The sequence below is a fragment of the Sminthopsis crassicaudata genome, chromosome 2, assembly GCF_048593235.1.
Source record: "Sminthopsis crassicaudata isolate SCR6 chromosome 2, ASM4859323v1, whole genome shotgun sequence".
Lineage (NCBI taxonomy): Eukaryota > Metazoa > Chordata > Mammalia > Dasyuromorphia > Dasyuridae > Sminthopsis > Sminthopsis crassicaudata.
The window spans coordinates 393,426,019-393,453,928 of NC_133618.1; the positions used below are offsets into that span (position 1 = coordinate 393,426,019).

General features: G+C 33.2%; 1 protein-coding gene across 2 annotated transcripts in view; it reads left to right on the plus strand.

Annotated features, from left to right (window-relative positions):
- Positions 1–23,710, plus strand: part of KCTD16 (potassium channel tetramerization domain containing 16) — a 329,399-nt gene extending 305,689 nt beyond the window's left edge. For both annotated transcript variants that reach the window (XM_074291710.1, XM_074291711.1), the window contains exon 3: positions 19,471–23,710. In XM_074291710.1, coding sequence (XP_074147811.1) covers positions 19,471–19,922 — 452 coding nt within the window. In that variant the 3' untranslated portion in view covers positions 19,923–23,710. The remainder of the gene's footprint in view (positions 1–19,470) is intronic.
- Positions 23,711–27,910: the final 4,200 nt, after the last annotated feature.

Here is a 27,910-nt window from a genome sequence, read left to right on the forward strand (position 1 = left end):
TAATATCTATTATATAATTAGGTCTTGATTCTGTGATTTCATGTATACTGGGAACTTTTAGATGTGGAAATTCTCTCTATGGATATGTCAGCCCTTTTTTTACAACTTACTTTTTTAAAAAGTTGAATGGATCACCAAGAGGATAAACGATTTTCTCAAAACCACATAGACAATATGTGTCAAAACAGTGATTTAAAACCCAGTTTTCCTAATTTTAAATCTAGCCCTCTAATTACTATACCATGCTGCCTTGTTGTCCTAATGATCATGTGGTCAATAGATGCTCAGTGTTCTGCATCGTCATTTTTTTTCCTTTTATCACACCTTAGTCTCTATTATGGATTCAAATTTCTTGTTCTACTTTTAGATTCTTTTTGTTCTTTGTTTTCTCTTTCAAACCCTTCTTTCATTCTTTTGACAACCACTTTATTCTCCCTGTTAACCTCCAGCCCTTTTAGTTTTTCTTCTTTCAAGGAGAACAATTGACTTTTTAAATTAATGACTAGTATTTGTAATTGGCAGGAAGGTAAAATCATGGACTTATTATAGGTCACTGAAAAATTCCCCTTTCCTCTATATGTAATGAAAACAAAATTCTCAGACTTTTGCCATGCTTCTCAGTGATTCTTGTATCTAACTCTCATGAGAAACTGTCTGCCACATCTGTTCACCACTCTAGGGCTTCATTTGCTAGAGGATCCATATGAGACTTGATAGTATACTTTCTCATTTGTCTTCCAGTATGGTGGTAATAATAACTGACATTTACATGATATTTATTGCTTTAATAAAGCTTTATAAAGTACTTTACATTATTATCACATTTGTTTCCCATTTGATTCTTATAAGGTAAATGTTACCATCATGTTCATTTTAAAGATAAGGAAATTAGCATTCAAAAGTTTAAGCAATTTTCTCATGATTACACTGTAAAAATCTGAGAAAGCATTTGAACCATGTCTTCCTAAGTTCTACCCCAGCCTTACTTATTCATTATACCAAGGTGTTAGCTTTCACAAAAGTCTCTGAGTAGTCAGAGATCTAATGCAAACTGTAATTGTTTTCAATGTTTTTGAGAAAACATCAAGCAGAAAGCTGTCTACCTAACTGCCAACCACTTTACACTCCTTCTTACTGGTTTTTTGCTTTCCCATTTATCAGGCTTCAGACATTTCATCCTGATACTAGTACAGTACTGGTATCTACTAGTACATAGTACAGTGGATTTAGGAAGACCTGAATTCAAATTGTGTCTCAGACATTTACTTACCAGTTGTATAAATTTAAGTTAGTAGGATTTATTTAAACTCTCCTCGTCCTCCTTTTTCTTTCTTTCTTTCTTCTTCTTCTTCCATCTTTTTTCTTCTTCATCATCATTTGTACTCATGAGAATTAAGGAAATTAAACTCAATGACTTGTACAACTCTTTTTAGTTCCAAATCTATTATCTTATGATACCAATAGCCTAAGGCCTGGCCCAAAAATAGGAGAAAGATGCTTTTGAGTATTTGGGTGGGTATTAATAAGATATAGAATATGACCAATGATGATGTACTTGTGAGAAATGTTATGAAAGACATTATTAAGAATCTGTAGTACTGGTAAAAAAAAATAAAAAGGTTAATCAAACAGAGATTGATGAGCCTATCTTTGATCACAAGGCTCTATTTACTCTTCTTTTCAGGAGTTTTTGTTGACCTTAGGAAGGGAAGAAACAAACATTTTAAATGCCTAATATGTGTTAAGCTCTGTACTATGTTCATTAGAAATATTATTTAATTTGATGCACTCAATAATCTTGTGAGGTAGATGTTGTTATGATCATCACCATTTTATTGTTGGGGAAATTGAGGCAGACAGAGATTAAGTTGTTTACCCAAAGTCACATAGTTATCAAGTTTCTGAAGCCACATTTAAACTCTTCTTCCAAACTCCAGGGCCATTGTTCTATGCATTCAAAGTCATAGACTGTCTTCACTACCTTAGATTCAAGTCAAAATCCCTAATCTTTTGAAGACAATTTCTTCAACACACAAACAGGAAAATGTGATTTGTGCCAATAAATTTGTACTTTTATGATTTCGTAAAGAATATGAAAATGAGATCAATATTTAAGGTACCTATATATACAAAATACTTATATGAAGTAATCTGTAGTCGCATTTCTTATATACTACTATGTAAGATAAGAAAATAGGAAACAATGTATACTTTATTTCTTGGTCATCATTAAATTGAACTTATATTTTAAAGATGATCATGTTACTTATTATTTATTGTTCAAAGAAGGCCAGTCATAGGATTGAATATTGAAAAAATGAACTTTAGATGCCATTGAGCCCTATTCTCTAATCCTAAAAATGAAGAAATCAAAATTCAGAGGCATTAAGTATCTTGCTCATAGTTAAACACCTAGTAACTACATGAAGTTGGATCTAAACCTCAGTCTATATTGTTGTTTTTTGTTTGATTTTAATTATCACTCTAAAAAATGAGTTTTCCACATACATAGTAGAACAGAAGATAATTGTACAAGATAAATTGTATAAATGTCTATTATATAAATCTTGCTTTTCTTTCAAAGTATATGCTAAACTTAACATTTAATTTTCAAAGCTTTTGCTTTTACAAACTTCTTTTTATTGTATTAATTGTTCTTGCTCTTTCCTCCTCACTCTGAATCAGTTCATATAAATCTTAACAAAAATTTCTGAAATCATTCTATTCATCTATATTCTACCATTTTATTCCTATATATTTTATATTAATATTTCAAAATTTCTCTAACCATTCCCCAGTAGATAGTTCCTCCCTTAGTTTATGATTTTTACTATATACTTCCCCCCCAAAAAAAAAAACTGTTACAAATATTTTTGAATATGTGAGTATTTTACCTTTTTTCTTTGATTTCTCTGAGCATGTCTAGTAATATTAATACTAGGTTAAAGACTATACATATACATACACAAAGGTATACATACTTTTAAGGACATCTGAATATAACTTTCTGAAACTTTTGGATTAATAAGTGTTTTTAATAACAATACATCAGTGTACCTATTTTCTAATAATCCTTTCAACAATATTTTGGTATCTTTGTATCTGATGGATAGGAAAGTAGAGACTAAGAATTGCTCTAAATTACAATTCTCTTATTTTTAGTGCCTGGGAGCATTTTATATGTAGTTGTCAGTAGCTTGAGTTTTAGCTTTTGGGAACTTCCTGTTCATGTCTTTTGACAATTTATTTCTTGGGGAATGGCTTGTCCTTATAAATTTGAATTGTATCATTTTCTATATTGAATATAAAATTTTAATCAGAGAAGTTTGTTGCAAAAATATTTTCACCCATTTACTATAAACCTTTGTAATAATAAAATCTGCATTTTCATGTAAAACCTTTTAAATTTCAAATTCAAATGTCATTATATATACATAATGCAAATATATTGCTTCACAAACTTCAAATCACTCTATAAAATATTTTTTTAAAAAATCATTTTGCCTCTCTTTGCTTTGTATCCTCTTTTTACAAAGACAAAAGATGGATGATGAGAATGAAGGGATCAGTAGTGAACTATGATCCATACATACTGTTTCTATTCTTCTGCCCCTCTTCTCTTTCCCATGACCATATTCCAATAACACTTGTTATCCTTTTCTTTTCTCTTCATCCTTTTTCCTTCACAGTCTTTCCAGAGATTGGAGTTAATTTTGATTATAATTGTTCTGTTCCTGCCTTATCCCCTCCTTTTGTCTCTTGCTCACCTCTAAACTAAATGAATTTCTGAAACAATCTCTCTCTCTCTCTCTCTCTCTCTCTCTCTCTCTCTCTCTCTCTCTCTCTCTCTCTCTCTCTCTCTCTCTCTCTCTTTCTCTCTCTCTCTCTTTGTGTGTGTGTGTGTGTGTGTGTGTGTGTGTATGTGTGTGTGTGTTCTATCTTCCTTTGATTGGTTTAGACATAAGTGAGGTTGGAGTGATGCTCACTTCTGAAATTCCTCATTCTTTGTTTATGTAGTCTTATAAACCATGATTATGTTAGACATTACTCATCTTTTCTTTCATAAAAGTTTCTTTTTTTCTTCTCTCTTTTTTTAAAGATAATGAAACATGGTATAACCACTCTCAGACCCTTTTTCTTATTTAATTCTCTTGGTGACACAATGAAATCAGAGTTCTGAGATAAACACTAGAATACTTGTTTAGTCCTTCCTGGTTTCTTGCTTATATTTACCTTTTCATTTTTTTCCCCTTGGGTACTGTGTTTGTCTTTTAATGTTTCTTTATCACCTCTGATTTCTGTCAGGAATGCTTGAACATGCTCTATTTCATCAAAGATTAATATTTCCCTTGTAAGTTTATAACTTTTCTCAGTTTTGTTGGATAAGTTATTTTTGATTGTAAGCCAATATATGTGTGAATATATATGAGTGCATATATTTGTGTATTGTGTAACCATTCCAAATTTACCTATTCTGTTTAGTAACTTTTAAAAAGCTTATGCGGTCTCTTAGTACTTGAATCTTTCCAGATGCTTGCAATATATTTCTTTTGATTGGGAAGCATTGGATTTTGAGTATGATGTCCCTAAATCCTTGATACTTCTTTTAGGTGCTTCCTGATTAATTGTAATTATTTTGCCTTCTAGTTTTAATAGGTCTATATAGTTCTCATTCAAGATTTATTGAAATATGATATCCAGGTTCCTTCCTTTCTCTTTTCCATGGCTTTAAAAGTCAATGACTTTTTTTTTTTTCCTCCTTGATCTTTTTTCCCCCAGTTTTATTTTCTGATAGGAGATATTTTAGATTTTCTCATTTTTGGAATTTAAAAATTGTTGTAGAATTCTGTGCTGTCTTATGGATTTATTAACTTCTGTGTGGCGCATTTTAATTCTTAGGGAGACTGTTACTTGATAAAGTTTTGTACCTGTTATACTAATATTTTAATTCTCCTTTTAAATCTTTTCACTAGAGTTTTCATTAGTAATATCTTTAAACTATTGTTTCATTTATTCCATGTATTTCAGTTGATCTTGTGTCTAAAGTCATTTTTTCCTTTTGAGGCTTTGTTTGTAGATTTTATGGAATTATTTTTTTTTCTAAATCTCTCTCTTATAAAGCCTTGATTTATGATATGTTTTTATTTATGTTGTTGTTTATATTATTCTTCCAGCCTCACTTCTGAATTGGTACTTTATTCTGTACAACCAAGAAAATATATATTTTTGGTCCCCATGTGTATTATTTGGGGCTTTGTCACTGCTTTATTTAGATAATGAATGTTATATTATTTAGAGACCTTAGTGTCTGCTCATTCTAGCAGGTTTCAAACTTTCAATGGACACTAAATCTGACCTAGAGAGCACAGGCTAATTGCTGACTTTGCGATCTAAATTTTGCAATCTCCTAACTGTAACTTCAGGGTCTAGGAAGCATAACTGCCATCTTGCACCAGGATGAAAAATCCAAATAACTCTTTGTCAGCTAGAAAGTTACAGGTTCAGAGCAACATCTCAAAAATACAGTCGTTGGTCAATAAAGAACTGTTGAGATTAAGTTTAGGCTTCCATCTGTGCTGAAAGGAATTTTGGATTCAAAAGAAACTCAACACTAAGTTTACCCCTATTCCTCTTCTGTTTTCCAAAGACATAGATGCAGATCCTACTCCAGCCTCAGTGCTAGCAAATTATGCCCATCTGCATAAACCTCCATTTTAATGTCTGTATACATCTGGCTTTTTCCCTGTTAATCCTCCCCAAAATATCCACTTTGGTTCTTTTTTGGATTTTCCAGCCATACTTTGATTTAGTGTTATATTAAAATCTATATTGGAGTATCATGAGAGAATTTGACTATAAATACTTGCTCTAGCTCTAGCATCATTATCAATGTCAAAGATAGGTTTTCCTACCTTGAGTGCCTCCCAGTGCCCTATCCACTACACTTCTTATATTTCCTCTTTTTTAGTCTTATCATTGAGCATGCTTGATATTCTTGATATTCTTGACATTCTGTTGAAAATCTCAAAATCCTTGAAAATAAAATATTTATAACAGGTGAAATTGTGAGCTTTGTATGAAAGTATCTGGTATGATATTGGTCTGAAGATGGAAGGTACTCTAATTTCAAATCCTGTAAAGGTAGTTGAATTATAGAAATAATTAAAAGCAGATTAGATTAGATGTGTTTAGAAGTAATACAACGCCTTTCAACTTTTCATATCATCAAAAGATGACGCTTTCTGACACAAGATGACATTTTTGACATGACAAAAATGAGCTTTTTTTTCTACTTCATCAAATGGAAAGGGAGCATTAAGTTCTGTTTCTTTTGGTAGGCTTAGTGCTCTCAGTGGAATGGCTGTTGTATGCTCAATACTGATACATTCCCTCCCCTAGTTGCTTAGCTTTAAATTTCACATAGCTGCAACGTGAAGGGGAACCAAAGATATTAAGAGGACCCTTTTTAAGGAAAGGTGTGAATTACTTTTATTTTTTTAATATATAAAGCTTTTTATTTTCAAAAGACATGCATAGATAGTTTTCAACATTCATCCTAGCTAAACATTTATTTTCCAAATGTTTTTACTCCCTACCTTCCCCCACCCCTTCCCTTAGACAGCAAGTAATTCAATATATGTTAAGCATGTGCAATTCTGCTATACATATTTCCACAAATATCATGCTGCACAAGAAAAATCAGATCAAAATGAAAAAAAAAATGAGAAAGAAAACAAAATGCAAGCAAACAATAACAAAAAATGAGAATGCTATGTTGTGATCCACATTCAGTTCCCACAGTTCTCTCTCTGGATATAGATGGCTCTCTTCATCACAAAAGCTTTGGAACTGGCCTGAATCACCTCTCTATTGAAAAGAGCCTCCTCCATCAGAAATGATCATTGTATAACCTTGTTGTTGCTGAGTACAATGTTCTCTTGGTTCTATTCACTTCACTTAACACTCCAGGCCTCTCTGAAATCATCCTGCTGGTCATTTCTTATAGAACAATAATATTCCATAACATTCATATACCATAACTTATTCAATCATTCCCCAGTTATTGAGCAACCACTCAGTTTCTAGTTCCTTGCCATCACAAAAAGGGTTGCTACAAACATTTTTGCACCTGTGGGTCCTTTGCCTAAAAGTGTGAATTGCTACTGATAGAAATCAATTTCCCTGCCTACCATATCTTCTTCCTAGATACTTTCCTTCCTTCTCCTTTTCATTCCTTAAAAGCTATTTTATCATACTACGGAGGTGATGCTTGATTCTCAGACTGTGCCAGTGAATCACAACCTCAGACATCGACAATAAAACTTGAAAGACTGAGTTATTGAACTGTAAGTGTGAAGTCTAACTATCAGACTACCTAGACTAACTAAATGTAGACATTACTAGAAACTGGGCCATCAAATGGTCAATACTCTAAATTCAAAATGGAAATACAACCTTAGTATTAAAGACATCACTATAAAAAGTACAAGAGATGTTAAGTATATATATATATATATATATATATATATATATATATATATACATGCAGATGCATGTGATATCATATTATATATTATGCATATGTGATATTAGTTGTTTTATTAATTTTTATGATATTAATTAAAATATTTCAAATCTTTCAAACTTAAATTAATATAATATTAGAACTATATTACTTATAGCTTCCTGTACTCTTAATATTTCAATTTTCTCCAAAATTGATTACCTGAAAGTTTTATATCATGCTTCCATAATCTAGTTTCTGATATAAATATATTAATATTCAGTACCACTTCTCTTCATCATTTATTTGTTCTGTTTCTTTGAAATAGAATACATCTAACTTTCATGAAACACAATCACAAAGCCCATCTCCTTAACTTTCAATGACACTTATGAAATTAAATTTTCCAACTTGCTTTAAGATTTCAAGCTTATCCCCTTGTTACCCATGGTTAGTGTATCTGCGTAGAGAAATATGCAATCATGGGTTTTATTACAAGCTGTTTTTTGGATTTTGTCTCTTGTGAATTTCTGAATGTCTGATACTCTCCTCCACATAATATAGCTACTCTTTATGCTATCCAAAAGAACAATGTTTCTCTATTTTTGGTTATTTTTCAGTTGTTATTAGTTAAACTTAATATTTAATTTAAAAAATCTTTACCCAGCCTATTTTTCCCCTAAGCCCCCAAGTCATTAATATCTGTAAATACTTTATTATACTAAGGGAACTTCCCTATGGTGAATTCTTTCATAAGGAAAACTCTTTTAACAATGTGAATAATCACTCCCTAGTTTATTTACTAATGTTTTGGATCATTTCATATTGATTTTTCCTGAAGTCAGGATTTCTGTGATCTTCTCTTAGGACAAAAAACAAACACCTAATGCAGCTTGTTAATAAATATTTATAAGTAATCTATAATTCTAAATAATAAATTCTCAGGAAAGTATTTTAATCCCAGATATTTGGGGTTTAGAATTTTTCAAGAACACATTTAAAAGAAGTCATGGATTTGATTTTTAATTGTCTACTTTCTTTTTATTTTCAATTTTTGTTGTTTTTTTCTGTTTTTATCTTAGTTTTCTTTCTGAATATATACTTCTCAGTTTGTTATCCAAATCATAAAAAAGAATGATTTTAAAAGTAAACAAAATTAACTGTGATATCTGCTAAATGTGATAGTATATGCAACATTCTACATCTATAATTCCCTACCTTTGGAAAGTATATATTTTCACATGATGGCTAAGTTTGATTTTTAATCAAAACATAAACTGTAATAGCTTTTTTCTGTTTCATAGCATTGATAACTGAATATCCATTAAGGAGTAGTAAGAAATATTACCTTTTTTGTAATTTTTAATAAGTGACCAATTCCCTAACTCTTACCTCATCAATTAAGTGCACACTACATACACTGCTAATTACTACTCAGGACTATTGTGGTATAACTTCAGTGTTGATAAAACATGAATTAGAAGCCAGAGAAAAACATGAAAATTCTTTCATTCATTATTTCACCCTCCTCAAGGGAAATCCTCTTTCATTTGTGCAGTAGGAAAGAGACTGGGTTGTCATATTATGTTTCATTTTCTTGTTTCAGTGAACTCTTCAAAAATTAGAAACTTGAATAGAGTAAACAGAAAGGGTTATGATGATTGTGCCTGAAATATTTTTATAATTTAAAGTAGATGTATAAATAGCAATAGTTTTATTTACCTGCAAAGTACTTGATCATTTTGAGTGTTAGAATCTGCCACAAATGCCTCTCACTGGCCTGGAAGGCGATTTTTAGTGCTCAGAGGACATTTTTCAGGAAATATTTATTAAGTACACTCTAAATATTAGGCATCTGGTTAAGCAGTGGAGAAAAATAATATAGACAAAAAATGATTATCAGTTTCTTCCTTACATTCTAATGGAGAAAACAAAAAGTAAAAAGCTTATCAATAGGTGAGTTGTAATATTTCAATCATGGATTGCAAAATAGATATGTGCTGATGCTGTTGATGGTGATATGTTGAATTTAACTTTGCTAGTTCACATGTATACTAATACCATCACTGCTCAAAAGGAGAATTTGAGGGGGGAGAGAAGAGAATTTGATCTAAGAAAGATTGGTATATCTAATGGAAGAAGTCTAAGAAGAGAGGACCATTAGGAAACTGTTGAATTCTGTTCAGTTAAAAAAATGTGCTTACACACACATATACACATACACATCTAAATAGCTATCTAGAAAGACAGATAGCTATTATGGTTGCAGCTAAGAAAACTAATAAAACAGCATGGGATAATGGATTTAGATCTGGAAGGAAATTTAGAGGTCATTTTATTTGCCATACTGTTTTTTTTACCTATGGAAGCACTGACCAACATAATTTTAAATAATTTTCCAAAGGTTCCTCATTAAGTAAGAAGAGTCCAATATTTGATCCTAGGTTCTCTGATTCCATATTTAAAAAATCAGATATTTCTACTGCATCATTCTGAAGAAATAAAATGATGAGGAGAGGGAAGAAAAAAGGGAAAAATATTACAATAGTAGGAAGAGGATGTCATTTGGAGGCATTTGGGGAGACTTCAAGGAGAGAAAGTAAAAATTCAAATTTCTACTACTTTATAAAGGCCATATAAACAAATTATTAAAGGATAAAGTCCCTTGGATTATAACTGCTTATTGAGGGTTTTTCTAAGCAATGAAATCCTTCTACTAAATTAGCAAAATGTGCATTGGGGGTCCAAGAATGAAAAGTAATAAAGGTTAATTTTATTTGTGCTAGAAATTGCCTTCAGGGATTTTTTTGGTATTAATGAATCATACTAACTGAAAATAGGGATGACTAATTTTGATTATAAATGATGACTCAATTTTTCTAATAAATAAAAAAACATATCTTACTTTTCCATTTTTATATGGATCTTGTCATTGCCAGCAGATTTAACCATCATATTTTTGTTTTTACTTTAATATTCCCAGAAATATATTTCATTCTATACCCTAGGACTATGTCAAATTATCTTCCATTCTTTTGTCTGGGTTTCTTTAAAGATTTTTAACAATTCCTTCTTTGCTTCCTTCTTTTTTTTTTCCTTCTTCCCTCCTTCCCTCCCTCTTTCTGTCCCTCTCTTGCTCTCCCCCTCTCTTTCTCCCTCCTTCCGTCCCTCCCTCTCTCCTTCCCTCCCTCCCTCCCTTCCTTCCTTCCTTCCTCTCTCCCTCCTTCCTTTCCTTCCTTCCTTCCTTCCTCCCTCCCTCCTTCCTTTCCTTCCTTCCTTCCTTCCTTCCTTCCTTCCTTCCTTCCTTCCTTCCTTCCTTCCTTCCTTCCTTCCTTCCTTCCTTCCTTCCTTCCTTTCTTCTTTTTTCTCTCACTTCTTTCTTAACTCTCTTGTTTTCTTCTTTCTTTTTCATATCTTTCTCCATTTTGATTTTTAATGTTTGATGGATTATCTTCATAAGACTTATATTTTCAAATCTCTCTATCTCCTCAGAACCTTATATTGTAACAAAATATATAGTACAGCAAAACAAGCTCATTAAATATATCTTATTTCATATCCATCCTCAGTTTTCCAGTAGAAGGGAATTAACTATGTTTCCTTATTGGTCCTCATAAGTCAAGACTAGTTATTTCATTGCTTAAAAGTCTGTCTTTTAGTGTTTCATTTATTCTATTGTGGTTTTTGCATTTGTTGTCTCTTGGTTCTTCTAACTTCACTCTCTCAGTTTAAATTGTCATCTCAAATCTAACTAAATTCTTCAAATGTGTGTGTGTGTATGTATGTATGTGTACACACACATAATTATTTTATTATATAGGGGACCTCTCTGTCATTAGACTTCTTAGTGCCATTTGACCAGTAAGAGAGACTGACAGGCTAAAAGCTATTTTTTTAAATGTATTAACTTTCCCCCCATAATTCTAAGTAGCTTATCACAAAAGTGTATTATTACATGTCTGCCTTTTTATATCTTCTTCATCATTGACTATTTCTAAGTTTTTTTTTTTATTTTTTGTTAATTTACCATTTTTCTCCCAGCATGAGGTGACATGACAGTCCTTTGTTTTTAATTTGCATGTCTTTGATTATTGATGATTTGGAGTGTCTTTTCATGCCTTTCCCACATTTCCCTCAAAGACTTACCTACTGATCAATTGAATATTTGATGTGAAAGCAAGTATCATCTTTCTGCTTAATTCTTACCTTCCCTTTAAAAACCACTAAGTACCATGTTATCTTTCCCATGGGTCACTCCACTACAATCATGTCTTTTTGTTCCATTTTTCATTTTTTCCCTCCTTCATTTAGACATGTGTAAAATTCTCCTGCTGGTCCTTCAGAAAGTGCCCTAAATGATTTTCTTCTCCTCTCCTTGTTGCCATGGATTCCTGCTGACCTATCTTCTACCTGTAGCAATGCAATTTTCAATCATTCCTAAAAGGACTCAGGAGGGGGTAGACATCATTGCTATTTTGGGTCTGTCTCTTTCCTTTTTGACTCTTTCCCCATTTATTTCTCATTTTTCATCTTTATGTTAGGACTTTTTCTTTTTTTACTGCTATAACTTGCCTTTTACCCAAATCTCTATTTCCTTTGTGACCAATTCAAACTTTTTCACTCCTTATATTTAGTTGGTATCATGCTTTTGTTCTTTTAAATATATTTTCTCTCTCTGTCTCTCACTCATTTTCTTGCTCTTGCTCACTCACTCTCTTGTTCTTACTTTCTCCCTTTGCCCTCCCCCATCTCTACGTGTGTCTATCTCTGACTCCTTGTGTGTTTCTCTCTGACTGTCCCTATCTCTCCTATGTCTCTGTCTCTGTCTCTCTATTAGGCTCTGGCTTCTGAGGACTCCCATTTTTTAAAACATCACCTTATTAACCCTACTTTCTATTATCATTTACTCTCATTTCTGGAACATTTAGTTTTCTCCTAAAGTATGTTTTATACTTATTTTATTTGCAAAATAGGTAATATAGTAGAAGAACAATGGTTTTAGACAAATGTTACAGGTTTTAATTAGAATGTTGATGCTTACTGTAGCATCTTTATGACTTTCATAAGTTACCTGGGACTCAGTTGCTTTTGGCAAATTAATAATATCTCACTCCTGAGGTTCCTTGCTTCATGATGGTAATACATCCATGACTTCCTATAATCTTGTGATTCTTTTATAGATAGCTTTACTAATGGTTTTGTCCTTTCTCTTGGCTTTCATGTGCTGACTTCCCCCATTGTATGTTATGCTCCTCCATAGGAGAGAGAGAGAGAGAGAGAGAGAGAGAGAGAGAGAGAGAGAGAGAGAGAGAGAGAGAGAGAGAGAGAGTGTGTGTGTCTCGTTTCTGTGTAAATCCCCTACACAACTTTGTTCCAAAATGATTCTCCAGAATAACTGAGTATGGTTGCCCCCCCCCCCCCCCCGATTAATTGTCTATTATGATCCCCCTGCTTGCTGGAAAACAGCAGGTGGTATCATCACAGGCAAAATACCACTGAGTTGAAAAGGGCAATCACTGGCAAGCAGTGTCAAGGTGGGATACACATTTTTCAGAAGCTCACACAATGCAAGTATTACTAGTCTTCCCTGTGCAATGTCTTTCCCAAGGCTAGCTGAATTATGAAAACATCAATTTAGCTGTTATTGACTTTTCGGCCAGGATACCAAGAAAGTCTTACAGCAGCTTCCATAAATTAAATTTGGCCACCTAGCTTCCAGACTGACAGGCTCCTACATCATTGACAGAGAATACGGGGAAAGCAGTTTTCCCAGCTGTTTCTGTAAATGATGTGCACTGTGTTCACAACCATTAGCAGGTGGAGAATTTGAAGTGTGGGTAGATTGCAGAGCTGCCTGTTTTAAAAATGCATAAGCACTTTGTGAGTTTGCAAAGTCATGTTTCACTAGGCTCAGTTTGAATTTTTCATGGGTGAAGAGATAGTCTTTAGCTTTTCCTGTTTTAGCTCATCTCTACCATTAGGCACTTTGGAATGAAAACTGCAGTAGAGGGAGTCAAGATTAATCACATATGCCCCTCACTAATCTTCCCATTTTTCTAATGTATCCTAATATACCCAAAGGTTATATATAGTGACAGTATTTGCAGTACATATCTCATTGGTTTCCCTTATCTCTTGTAAACTAGAATTAATTTATTCCATCTTCTAAAAAAATTCCATTTTCCATTAGTACTAGTGTATTGGATCTGAGACAATCTCTAATTTATCCTCGAATATCTTTTTTACACATAATTAGTAAGATAGAATGCAAAATCATTGAGAGTAGGGACTATTTTTACTGCTGTTGTTATTGTTAATTATTATTCTCCTTTGTTTTCATCCCTTAAATGCTTAGTTAGCATAGCACTTGGACACTTAGTTGCAACTTATTAAATTTATGTTGATTTGATTTGACTCTATGTATAAAACTTGGATTCTAAGAACTGGTCTTCAACAACAAACATGCAAACATACAATAATATCAAAAACTTTGAGGAATTCGTGAACTATAAATAACTTCAGATGCTTCTTACCAGAGGCCTCATCATTGCCTCTAAGAACTTGGAGTAAGACAAAACATGGTACATTTGGAAAGAGCATTAGCTCTGGAATTACAGGACCTGGCTTCCAACATACCTCTGCTATTACCTGTGTTTTCCTTAGAAAGTCACTCCCTTTAGAACAGATCTTCACATTCTTTATCTTTAAAGAGAGAAGCTGGATAAAGTTGTTTCTGAAGTTCTTTCCAATTCAAGATCCATCAATTATCTTATAAGAGTCTATCTTATAGGAAGAGATGATCTTATAGCCACAATTTGGCAATGTGGACACCATAGTAATCTTAATGGCTCAGGGTCTGGGATTAAATTATAACATTTTTCTATTTGCCTTGATTTCCCCATCAGTAAAATAAGGGTGACAATAGCATTTACCTTCTAAGGTTGTTGAGATCAAATAAAATAAAAATGCAAAGTACTTACCACCTGCACTATATAAATGTAAGCTATTATTACGCCAAAAACATTGTTGTTGTTGTAGGGTTTTTTTGCAGAGTTTTTCAGTCTGGCCAAATCCTTGGGAAAAAATTATAGAAGAGCCAATCCTGAAAAAGACATTCATTGTAATTTTATTCTGTATAATATGGGAGGGTGAGTGCATGACAAGCACAAGAAGGAAGAAGAAACCTTTATAAGATGACAAGGGCCAATTCATATTCAACTTGAAACACACTTTTTGGCACAGTCTACCTGTGAAATCAGTGATCTAATATAGTCCTATTCTAGCCTCCTTCTCCTATACATGTCAACCAGGGACCTCCTTAATATCCTGAAAGTTAAAATACTGATAAATTACTATGCTTTGCATAGGAGCAGGGTTGGAAAGGGAATGGGAGGTGATCATAGAAGCCTTGATTTAGAGCCTAAGGGAATTTTGAGGTTCTCAGATTCAGCCTCTTGATTTAAGGATTAAGAAACTACAAAAAAAGAAGATTCAACTAGATGGCACAGTGGATAGAGTCAGGAGGACATGAGTTCAAATGTGACCTCAGATACTTAACATTTACTAGCTGTATGACCCAGAGCAAGTCACTTAACCCTAATTGCCTCCCAGAAAGAAAAAATGAAAAAGGAAAAAAAAAGAAGAAACTATAGTATAGTAACATGATACAACCATACCTAGTAAGTTTCTGAGGTGGAATTCAAACTTTTTTTTTTTTTTTTTTACTCCAAGTCCAGCATATTATCCACTAGACTATATCATTCTGCTCTGCACTGATTTACTAAAGAAATTACTAAGCACATATACTTAATGAAAATTGATTATGTGGATAAATTAATATCAATAATAATATAGTGTTATGAACAGTAATTCCAAGTAATGGTTAATTCAGAGCTAGGATAGAGATTTTAGTCAAAAAATAACAAGAAGAAGGGGAAAACAGTTTTTCAGGCTAGTTCCTTGAAATAAAGTGGTTTTTCTCACAGTAAATTGAGACTTATCAATTTTTAATCAATACAGGGAATTATTTTCCCCATTGCTGAAATCTTAGCAAAAGGCAAGCAAAAGCTTGATGTTGCAATTGGAAGCAAGGAAATATTTTAAAAGAACCATATAACATCTTTAGATGCTGGAATTTAGGGATACTTGAGTAGTTAAAAATTCTGAATGTTCTTGATAAAAAACCTTTTCATAGTTCAGAATATACAAGCAGAAGTCTTGTGAATGCACAGGGCATGAGTTTAAATAAGACATATATCTCAACTTCCAACATGTACAACCTCTTTTCCTGAATTCTGAATTATCTAAAAGTGAAAAGTATGTAGGGAAGAGAGAATCCAGATTGTAATGCTTTCAAAGGAGGACTTCTATTATAATTTTGGATCATTTTTTCAGTATCTACTTTTACACTTTTTTTTAATCAGACCTTACGATCCTCTAAAATTTACCAGTTCTTTAACTGTTTTCTGCCTTTGAATATAAGATAGATAGAGAATGAGTCTTAGGGTCACCAAGACTTGTATTTAAGTTTTTCCTCTGACACAGACAGTTGTGTGACATTGGACAAGTCACTTAACCTCTTAGTATAAACAACTCTCTAAGATCAAAGGATAAGGTGGCAGAAAATATTTTCTTGCCTTCCATGAGCTAATTCAATGAAATCATATTTTCAGTAATTCCATTCATCCTATTTTTCTCTATTCCCAGAAAAATATCAGAATAGAAATGATCTAAAATATTAAAATTTATAGTAACAAAGCATGCTTCAGAGAGGGAAATAGGGATATCCCAAAGTTAGCTAGTAATATCACCTGAAATAAATCAAAAGTGATCATTTTGAGCTGAATGGAAGTTAAGCTGACATTTCAATCAATGATTATCTCAGCATTCTGTCAGGAAATGGCCTGAGCCAGATTCTTAGCTTGTGCAAATTTTGGAAGTCTGTGTGAAGTTTTCCAGATGGTCACTCTTGCATCCTTCAAACACGTTGCTGTTGATGTTTTCAAAATGTCTCCTGTGGGCAAATAAAGATTTCCTCTGAGATTTGAGGGAAGAAAAAGGGAAAAAACTCACCACACTTAGGAGGGTCACACAACTTAGAAGTACACACACTTTTTTTTTCTCCAGTTCTACTCACCAAATTCTTACTGCTCTTGGTCAAACCCAGAAGGTGTTCAGGTAAATAGATAGTATCTTTCAATGTGTTTATTTTTAGTATGCATTTCTGAAATTTTCCCAGAAGAATAAGGCTGCTTTCACCTTTCTATAGAAGATGAATTTTAGAAAAAAATTACCTGTTTTCTCATCTGAGTAGAAGACCTGGATTCTATTCACAAAAGACTAGCAGGTACTTAGCAAGAAAGACATGTTTCACCGTCTTATGGAAAAATGATTCCTCAGAGACCATGCTGGCAAAGAGAGGAGGCATTTTCCACTCATTCTTTGGAGGAGTCATGTTAAGCATGTTAAGCAAATTTCTCCATGGTATTGGAGATGTTTATTTACAACAGTGTGTGATAACTGAGATGCTGCAACTATTGGCCTTCCTTTTGCTTAATTAATTTACTACCTTTAATTTAATGAGTCTGTAAATATGATATCTGCATAATCCACATGTTCTTTCAATGAATGGGTCTCAGTTGGTGATATTTCTAATAATGGGAGTTTATTTCACTAAGTTTACAGGTCAATCAAGAAAAAAAAAAAAAAAAAAAAAAAAACCTTGAGATTTTCCCCACCTAGAATCTAAAAAAAAAAAAAAAAAAAAAGGGATGGGGATTGCTAATGATAAATGACATTTATATATATATGTATCCTTATAAATTTACAAAATACTTTAAATATGTTATCTTATTTGAAATAGAAGTGATATGATTTTCCTCTCATTTTGTAAATTCAAAAACTGAACTCAGAGGTCCTACAGCAAATAAATATTTACTTTGAGATTTTGATTTACTTATGTTCTGACTCTTTAGCCCTTTATCTACTACATCACATAGCTGAGATCACACAAGTTATATAGGAAATAATCAAAACGTAGTCATATCAGTCAATAAGCATTTATCAAATGCTTACTATATTTCTAGCCTTATGTTAATCTATGGAAGTTAACAAGGTATAAATGTGCTCTAAGAATTCAAATTCTAATGGGAGAGGTAACATGCAAGAAACTATGTACATATGGAATATATCCAGAGTAAATGGAAGTCAATCCCAGAAGAAAGCCAACTAGTCACAGAGAGAAGCAGGAAAGTCCTGTTGGAGAAAATGGGACTTAAGTTAAGCAAAACCCAAAAGTGGAGATGAGAAGAGAGAGTATTGTAGGCAGACATTACCCCACTATGAAGGAGATAAATCAAACTGAAAGAACAATATTACAAATACAGGTTCCAGATACCTTCTTTGATGGCTGTTGGGCCATACATATCCTTCCAACCATATCCATAATATCAGAAGGACTCAAGTTCAAATTCATCTTCAGACAACTTAACACTTAACTATCTATGTGAACCTGAGCAAGTCACATAACCCCAATTAATTGCCTTGATCCTTCCCAAAAAAACACTCTCAAAACTAGTTACAATTAAGTCATAATAAAATTTAACTTCTGTTATAGCCGACTCTCCATCTTCTAAACAATAATCTGTGGCAGGATTTTGCTTTATTGATAATATGTATATTTCTTCTCTGTGTAGTACTAGGGATATTCTCTCCTATTCTGCATATCTGCAGTCTATATATTTACTCCATGACATAGGCACTCCATTCAATGGAATTTACAAGTACTGGAGCATCATCCAGAAGGCTCTACTCTCTTCTTAGGCAGAATTAAGGCCATGGCAAATTAATGAGCCATAGATTGTTAGTGGTGCATGAGATAATATAGAACCAGCACTTTCACCTGATAGATACAAAGGAAAAACTGGCAATTGGCCATACTCATAACAACTACATATGGCAACAATAAAAGATCTAAAAAACAGAATTTTTTCCTAAAATCCAAGAATCAACATGACTAATAGAAATTACATAAAGTTTCATTTGATGATTCAAATTCAATAATCAATTTTTATTTAAAATAAGAATTTAATTATTTCAAAAGAAAGGAACTATATTTACTCATTCTTTCTACCATTGTTTCTCCTCCAAGAGGAGAAGGAAAAGCAGATCAAGAGTGATCCTTGGATTGTATCAATGCTACTATTCTTCTCAGGTACATAGTCTAATATTCTTAAAGAAGAGAAGAGTCAAGAATATGGGAACAGAATACTATGTCTCTGAGCCAGCAATCCTACTCCCTTTTGTGCTAAAGCATAACATGCAAAATATAGAGTTGTGGAGGGATGGTATCAAAGAAAATTACAACGGACATTAGAAAATCATTTAGACCTATTCTGGAGGAAAGCAAAGCTTGGATACTAAGTGGGAGAGTCATGCTGTGTGAATATGGCCCTGCAGGTTTCCTTTATGGTTTAGAACAGGAGCCCTTTAAAGGAAGCAAAGGTGTTCTGTTTCCCTCTCCATCAGGACTCAGGATCAGTACATTTGTTAATGATGGAGAAAATCTTTGTCACTTTAAGAACATGACTAACTCTTCTTTAATAAGATTAGCATGTTATTTTATACTTTTACTACTTAGAGGATCATGATTTAAATTGGTTTAGGATAATGCAATGAAGAAAATTTGGAAAAGAACACAAAAAAAAATCCTGGGCTCTCAGCTATTTGCCAAGAGCACTTCAGTTCCCAGGTAGCAGGGAAAGTATTCTATTTCAGTTAAATCCAATCCAATAAATGTTTATTAGACACTTATTGAGTGCAAGCCATGATATCAGATACCATGCACAAATTTCATTTCTTCTTCACCTCTTTCCTTCCTTCTAAGTGTATATGTATGTGTACATGACTGAACTTTTAAGTTATCTGAACTGCCTTTAATTTACTGGGTCCTATGTGCTCTCTTGCAGGTGAACCTTCCCGGTGGTCTTCCTCACACTGTGACTGCTGTTGCAAAAATGGCAAGGGTGACAAGGAAGGGGAGAGTGGTACCTCATGCAATGAACTCTCCACTTCTAGCTGTGACAGCCAGTCAGAAGCCAGCTCCCCACAGGAGACTGTCATCTGTGGGCCAGTGACTCGCCAATCCAACATCCAGACTCTGGACAGACCCATCAAGAAAGGCCCTGTGCAGTTGATCCAGCAGTCAGAGATGCGTCGGAAAAGCGACTTGCTTCGAACTCTGACCACTGGCTCTAGGGAATCTAACTCGGGCAAAAAAAAAGCTGTGAAGGAAAAGCTCTCCATTGAGGAAGAGCTAGAAAAATGTATCCAGGATTTTCTGAAGATAAAAATTCCAGATAGGTTCCCAGAAAGGAAACACCCATGGCAATCTGAACTGTTAAGAAAGTACCATCTATAGGAGAAGGCTGGGGGGGTGGGGAAAACACATTTTGTCATTTCCAAATAAACATCATACACAAGAATATTCATACTTTAAAAGGAAAAAAAAAACAGTAAGAATGTGTTAGGCCACAACAGTTCATTGATCTTGTACTGCCTAATTTGCCTAGTTCACCTTCTCACGTAAAGTCACAGGGTAATTGATTTTTTCCCCAGATGTGAAAGCACAATGAAATGCTATTTGTTTGTGAGCTGTAGTACACACACTGAAAATGTTACACATGAGACACAAATAGTTACAGCAGCAACTAAGAGAACCTGGTGTTCATCTATTCCAAGCCAAGTGTTCCTTGTTTTTTTCCCCCAGTGGAAAGGGCCACTGAATGGGAAGATGAAGAACAAGAGGTTTGTCTGACAATGTATTTGAAATTTTTAATTTTGCTTTTTATTTTGTTTATGGGGAAAAAGAAGGAGCTTTTGGACTTTTTACTTAAACCTATGCTATCCAGTTTATATTACACTATATTATATTATTTGTATATGTTTATTTGTGTGTATGTGTATATATGTGCATAAGTACACACACACACACACACACACACACATGCTTCATAAAAGCCAAGGTCAAGGAATGTTTGTGAGGTCACTTAATTTAGTCCTCTGCCTCCTGATAGGACCTTTCATTCTATAATGAGAATCTATTCAATTTTTAAATTATCTTCAAAAAGGATATTTCATATCCTTTTTGGGGATACCATTGCAATGATGAATAAATCTCATCAACAGTTAATCCTTTATTTACCAACTAATTCCCCATCTCAACCTAGGGCTGAAATTGTTTTCTATGTTGGGGGTGGAGGGAGGAGAGCTGGTAGTCATTTGTGTATAAGCGTTTTGTACACTTGAAGACCATTATTAAATCAACCTTTAACCTCTTTGATAGAAAAATATATACCTAATTTTCCCATCCTTTAGACATCTTTGTGGCCTTTAAAGTAAACTTGCTTCCAGCTCTCCAAATTCCTCTTTAGTGGTAGGACCAATAACTGAGTATGACACTACTCTTAGGTCATCACCACTGATGGTTTTGGTACAGGAATTGATGTTAAGTGTTACAATATGCTTTATTTTTTTCCTGAATCCTAATGACAATGGTTATTTTATGGTTCTTTTAAAATTTCTTTTTCTTTAACTACAGTGCTATATTGCTGACAATTAAAGTCACTTTGGTGTTTTTTGTTTACCCTTGAAATGTGAAGCTTTGGCTATGCCCGTACTTCCTGAGGGAGAGCCTTAGCAAGTTCCCTGCTGAGGTTACCTATGTAGAGAGCCAAACTGGATAATTGAAATCCCTGAATGGGTGTTTTGGTTCATTGAGCTACCTATCTATATTTCATTAACTGGATTGCTACTAGATATCAAGATCACTATGTTCTGCTTAGACACAGTCAAGATGTAACTATTGACAGCTATCTTTATAATCTTATTTGCTACGGATGCTCTATTACCTTTAACAGGATTGGATTTTTGTGTTGAAGATTTTTTGTTTTTTCTATTCTGAAGAGTACGTGGATTTTACTGATAATGGGAGAGGATATTTCATTGTCAATTATTAACTGGGACCAAGTAGAATTTTTTTTTTAAAGAGAAAATATGTATGTATATGCCAAGGAAGGAATTTGGTTATCAGCAGAACTAAAACACAATGATTAATGTATTTATTGTTTCCATTTACAAATCCATTCCCAAGGCTAACTGTTTAAAAGATTATTTTTCAATTTTAGTTAGTAGTAAATGAATGTCCAAAAATTTCACAAGAATTGTATTTCACAATATAATCTCATCAGGTCAAATTTTTTAATGTATTTGCATCTCTAATTAATTGTTAAAAGTTCTACTTAAAGGTCTTGAGAACAAAGATGTCAACAGAATCATTTATAGATTTGCTACATGTTCTCTAATATATAAGGCAGTGGATAGTCATTAGCTACAACATATCTTCATTCTGTTCTTTTTTATTAATTGTATTCAGAATGATTATTTTTTTTTCAATGTCAGTGAACATCAGATTAAAAAATGACATCTAAATAACTGAAGATGAAGGAAGATTCAGATTTCAAAGAATCAAGAGAAAATTCAAATGGAAAACACCATCGTAAAACTCTCTATGATGAAATAATTTTTCAGGCCTCCCAAACAGTCCTATCAAATAATCTGAGCCAAAAATATATATTGATTCCAACTCCTTTTCTACTCATATCTAATTAAATTATCAACAAGGTACATTTTGAAGCCTCAAACAACTGGCATGAGATAAAGAGTTAGAAGAGCAGGCAACCCCTGACTTCTGCTGCATGTTTTTAAGCAGGAGATGAAATATTGCAATAACTTCATTTTAAATCACACATTTTCTTTTCATTTTATTTATTTAATCACTTGGCAATAGTATCTATTTGCAAATATCTTCCTGTTAGCTTCAATAATAGGAAGGAAATCACCTTTTAGAACACACCTACAGACACACACACACACACACACACACACATACACAAACACACACCATAATCTTCAATTCAATCCAATAAACAATTATTAGGACCCTAGTATAGTACAAGGTATTTATATAAGGTAATTTGTTTTGTTTTGTTTTCCCCTACCTCTAGAATGTGCTCATTTTTCAATTTGAATTGTCCAAGGAAGCAAAACTATGTATGATTTTCAGTTATGTAAGTACTGGTTTACAGTTGATTATACCTCTAGACAGGATTATTCTGGTGTGTTAAACAAACAGCATTTAAACAACCTAGAGTAGGGTCATACTGTTAGCTGCTTATGGAGAGAGTTGAAGATGATTAGGAAATTGTTCATATGAGGGATGAGTTTTCAAGGATTTATTTTTGCTCATTGTATTATGCATAAACCCTTACCTAGTTTTAATTTTTAAAAATCTTTAAGTCCTTTTATGGAGAGATTTGTATATTAATATAGTCACTCTGATCTTTTTCATTTTTGTTATCTAAAGTTTTGACAAAGACTATGTTAAGCCAATGAGAAAACTCTACTAGTATCTTTCTAGGTAAATTGATTGTGATGAAAGAGTGACAGTATGACAAAAACACTAAGTCAGTCATAGAATAAATGGATTTAGAGGAAAAAGGTTCCTTAGAAATGAAATATTCCAACCATATAATTTTACATCTAATTAAACTGAGACCAAACTGGCAAAGTGATTTATCCAAGTGACACACATAATGGATAGTAGTATTGAATATTGAAACAAGGTCCTCTGAATTCAAACCCAATACCTTTTGTGATATTACATCAACTCTTTCATAATACTCCAAATATACTGAAATTTTAGGGGGTAGAAAAAGAATTGTTTCCCCTAGGAAGCTGGATTTAAATGAGGTGTTTGTCCCCAAAACACAAAAAACAAAAGTTTACAAATTTCCTAAACTATTACTAATGTCTATCTCCTTTTACCAACAAAATGGAAGATTGAAAAGTTTGTGTGAGCCTCTGGGGTGTTGGCAATGTCATATCTGTAAATCTCAATATTAATTCTTTGGGTGGTCTTCATGGAAATGGCAGGAAGTATCTTCCAAAAACACAGGACCATTTTATCCTTTTTTAAGTTAAATGTAGACACAGTTTATCTTATTTAACTTGAATGTGACTAAAATTAACAAGAAACATTCATATTCTTCTTATACTTTTTGAAATACATTATCTTCTAAGTCATGTTTATACACTTAATCAAGTCTGGCAATTCAGGGATAGAAAATACAAACAAGAAAAAAATCAAAACATTTTGACATTTGTCAAGAAAATGATCAACAACTGATTTATTAACCTTTACTTTTCAATTGATTGTTTAAGATGGATATTAGCTGATAGTTCCCCAGGTTGAGCATTCTCATATATTGCTGTTGTTCTTTCAGAATTACTTTTGCTTTCTGGAATTGAGAGTTTATGTCTGAATTTCATCCATTTGTGTCAAAATATCTGGCACTGTAAGCTTATAGATGGGGATACAGGATGACTTATAAAATCACTATTTACTATCTTCCTATCATGGTATTAAAACTTCATTTTTTATATTTGCAACTCAGAATCCAAGATTCACTAAAATGATTCCAGCCTCCCCGCTCAACCAATATCTAGCGTAGCTGCAAAACATGGGAAAATCTAGAACATTGTCTTTTTTATTATTGAGTCCCATAGATTGGGCCAATATCAACTTTCATGGTCTGTCATTGCTAAGAAGCCAAAAGCTTTTTACACTGCCTGTGAAATGCAAGAAAGAATCTTTGGATACTTCAACTTTAAACAGAAAATCATAGAGAAAAAATTAAGGAAGACTTTTTTTGTTGTTGTTGTGGTTGGTTGTTTTTTTTTTGTTTTTTTTTTTTTTGTTTTTTTCCCTCTTAGTGATTACAGAGGAAAGATGTTTTTGCTAATTTTGCACGCTGGATTATAAATTTAACTGGGACCATTTCTCTCCTTTAATATCTCAGTATTCTTGGAATATTGAAATCTTGCTAATCTAGAATTCCAATTTATTTATTTATTTTCTTTTATATTATCAACATAACACATTTGAGAAAGAGAATCAGACGGAGTATTCTTACTACCTAGTGGGAATGGAGTTAGATGTCATTTACACAGGGCTATACAATGATTAATACCTGCGGAAAAATTAGACCAAATGAAATCTGCTGGAATAGGTTTGATTTATATTGCCTTCATCATCCTGGTTTTAGATGAAATGGTTATTACTCTCCACCCCTGCTGAAAGAAAAAAGTCTTAAACTTTAATAATCACAGCCTTGTGATGCGACAAGAGAGCTCATTTGTTTGAAATATCTGTTTTCTGATCTTGCCTTGCCAATTGAAATGGGGACTTTTTTTTCACTGTGGCCTTCCTAGAAAGCTATATACTGAGAATAGAGAGTTCAGAATATATCTCTTTGGAGCGTTCTAAGTGATCCAAGGAATCAACTTGAAGCCAAGATATTTTTTACTTCTAAATAAAATGAGCTTGGAAAGAACATCTCAAGTATGGAAAGAAAGAGGGTGGGTAGACTTCTGTTTTATTTGTCTTGTCATTTCATTTTACTTAATTTTTAATAGTAAAGGCTCTTTCAGACACCCCTTTTCTGCATAAAGATAAGGAGAATGTCAGTTTCATAATGTGTCATCTCTGGGTGGATGGGTGAGCATCTCTGAATGAGATAGAGCCTAATGATACCCAATTAGAAATAAAGTTATGAGTTTTCCCAATGACAATAACATATTTATTTTTGGCTCCCCGGGCTTTTGATTAGCCTGGTTCAAAGGAAAGTAAATGTGCCTTTGACATTTAATTATTGTGTCCTGAGGAGTCAAGGTGATTCCATTTATCAAAAAAAAAATAATAAAAAAAAAAGGAGAGCAAAATGAATAACAACCAAACCAACAATGGAATGGTCTATGATGCAGAGGAGCAAAACCATGTTAAATCAATAATCTTCTGGGCCAGTAAACTTCTGATGGGCAGCCAATTAGACTCAAGCAGAAGTACAAGGCTTTGAGATGACTGAAGAGCTACAAAACAATGAAATAAATCCAAAGCTTTAGGAAAACACCAGTGGAAAAGCCAAAGAATAGATGGATAAACTAGGGAATAAAGAATGTGTTTACCATGTTAATGGGCAAAAACTATATTGATATACCTAAGGGAAAATGAAGATTGTCAATTATCCAGATAATTATTTGAATGGAAGGGACCAACATAAAAGCTTGCTATAATGATCAAGAAATAATTACTTAAAACAAATCTATGCCACACAGAGTGAAGTGGAGCATTGGCAATTATCTGGTGAATTTGGGCAATCCATCAAGATGAATTGACTAGGAAATTTACCTATGTCTGATTCAATCTACCCTTTTCCTTTTCCTCCCTAGGTAGGCTATATTCACTGCCTCAATTCCCTGGCCCATTGCCAAATCTCAACTTCTCTGGGCTATGCTAACCTGGCTATTGGCAGCTCCTAAAGGTCTGGTTGAGATTTGATTTGTTTATTGGTTAAAGGATTTCAGGCTATCTGCCTCATTTCATTTATTAATTCACTCTTATAAAAATGAGAAGGGGGAAATAGGACCGGAACTAGTGACTATCAGGATTGTCCCAGAGGGCTGATTTTCTTGTTAATCAATCTGATATAAGCACTCCTAATGCCAGTCAGAGGAGTTAGTAACTCTCCTTCAGCTACCTCCTCTGTCTTGTCAGTTTAATTTTAGAGCTGACCTTTTTCTAATTTACATGCTTATATGCCTTATAAATCAATAGAATTCCATGTTCTTTCCCCATTAGTAGCAGTCCTATTATAAATGAAGTAGGAGTCAGTCCAAAGAAAAGTAATTGAAAGCAGTTGTTTTCAAACTTCAGGTGAGTGAGATGGTGTACACCTGGAACTAGATTCCTCTTATATTCTATTGAGAGGCATCTGTTGTAGATTTGGGGAAAGAACAAATGAAAGAATCAGCATTCTATTATGAAAGACAATCAATAACATAAGAAAGCTTGTGTCTTAGTTATGGATAGAAGTACATTAAAGCATTGATTGAGCTGGGTCCCTGGTATAAAATGTAAAATGTGTGAAATTTGAATATATGTGTATAATATTCATACACTTTTTCACTCTACTTGTGGGCCTAATGATCAATCAAGTTGGCACTATGTACTTAAAAAGTGTTTTTGATTATAGAGGTTAAATAATCCCTATTTATTAACTTTTTAATTGTTTACTGATGCAAAAAGTAATGTATCATTGTTTTGTTAATCATAGCAGACTTACCATTAACAAAGGCACATCCACACAGACTTCAATAATAAAAATTCCTTTTTCACTGGTTGTAATAAATAGCACATGCCAGTAATCCCTGCTTATTGGTAAATCAGAAGCTCATGGATTACTTGAGCTCAGGCTTTCCGAGCTTCAATGGAGCTAAAGTTAAGTGAGTCTGCATCATTAAGTCTGGCACTAATATCTTGATCCCCTGAGACTGAGAACTAGACTGTCTAAAAAGGGTCAAATCAACTCAGATTACATATAGAGCAGGTCAAAGTTCACATGATAGTCAGTAAAGGGATTGCACCCATTGATGGCCACTGTACTTACAGCTTGGGCAAGATATGGTTACTCTTTCTTGAAATAAACAAATAAATCCAATTTTTATTTTGAGTGGATGTATCTGTATGTTTGTGTATGTAGAAATGCTTGTGTGTCTGTGTTACCACTAAATTATTATTGCCACTAAATATCCAAGGCTTAGTTCTTGTACTTCTCATAAGGAGAACTCTGGGTAAAGATGCAGAAGTAATATGAGTAGTAGGGGGTAAGAGAACTGTATTTCATTCAAGCTGTCAACATTATAACAGGAACTCAAAAATGAAACACTTTTTGACAAGAAATACTTAGGAAGCCCTTTGATTTCACATGACCCTTTCAAAAATATTTCTCAGGCTTAACAATTTTCAGAGCAAGGTACTTTAACATGATTCAGAGCAAGGTACTTTAAAAAGCTCAATGGAATAAGGAAGAAATGCATGAAACAGAAAAAGAGGCAGAAGATTGAGATTTTACAGGTGATTCTCAAATCAGTTACTTCAGGTTATAAAGATGTTTTAAAATTATAAAATTGACATATTTTTTCCTAGTAATTATTTTCTTCAGCTAACAAACAATGTAGACATATCTCCTTTTTGTTTCATAGTGAGGACATTTCAATGTTTTGACGGGTCTGTGTTACTGAAATTTGAGTACAACTTGTGTTGATAATAATTCACATTTACTTATCACTTTTTTTTCCTAAAAAACAAACACTCCCCACCCCCCCAAAAAAACCAAAACAACAACAACAAAAATTTTTTACATAATCTAATTTATCAACATATTTGTGACAGTGCATTGCCAAACTTATCCTAATTTTCAGTTGGAAAACTTAAATGATTAGAAAGACTTA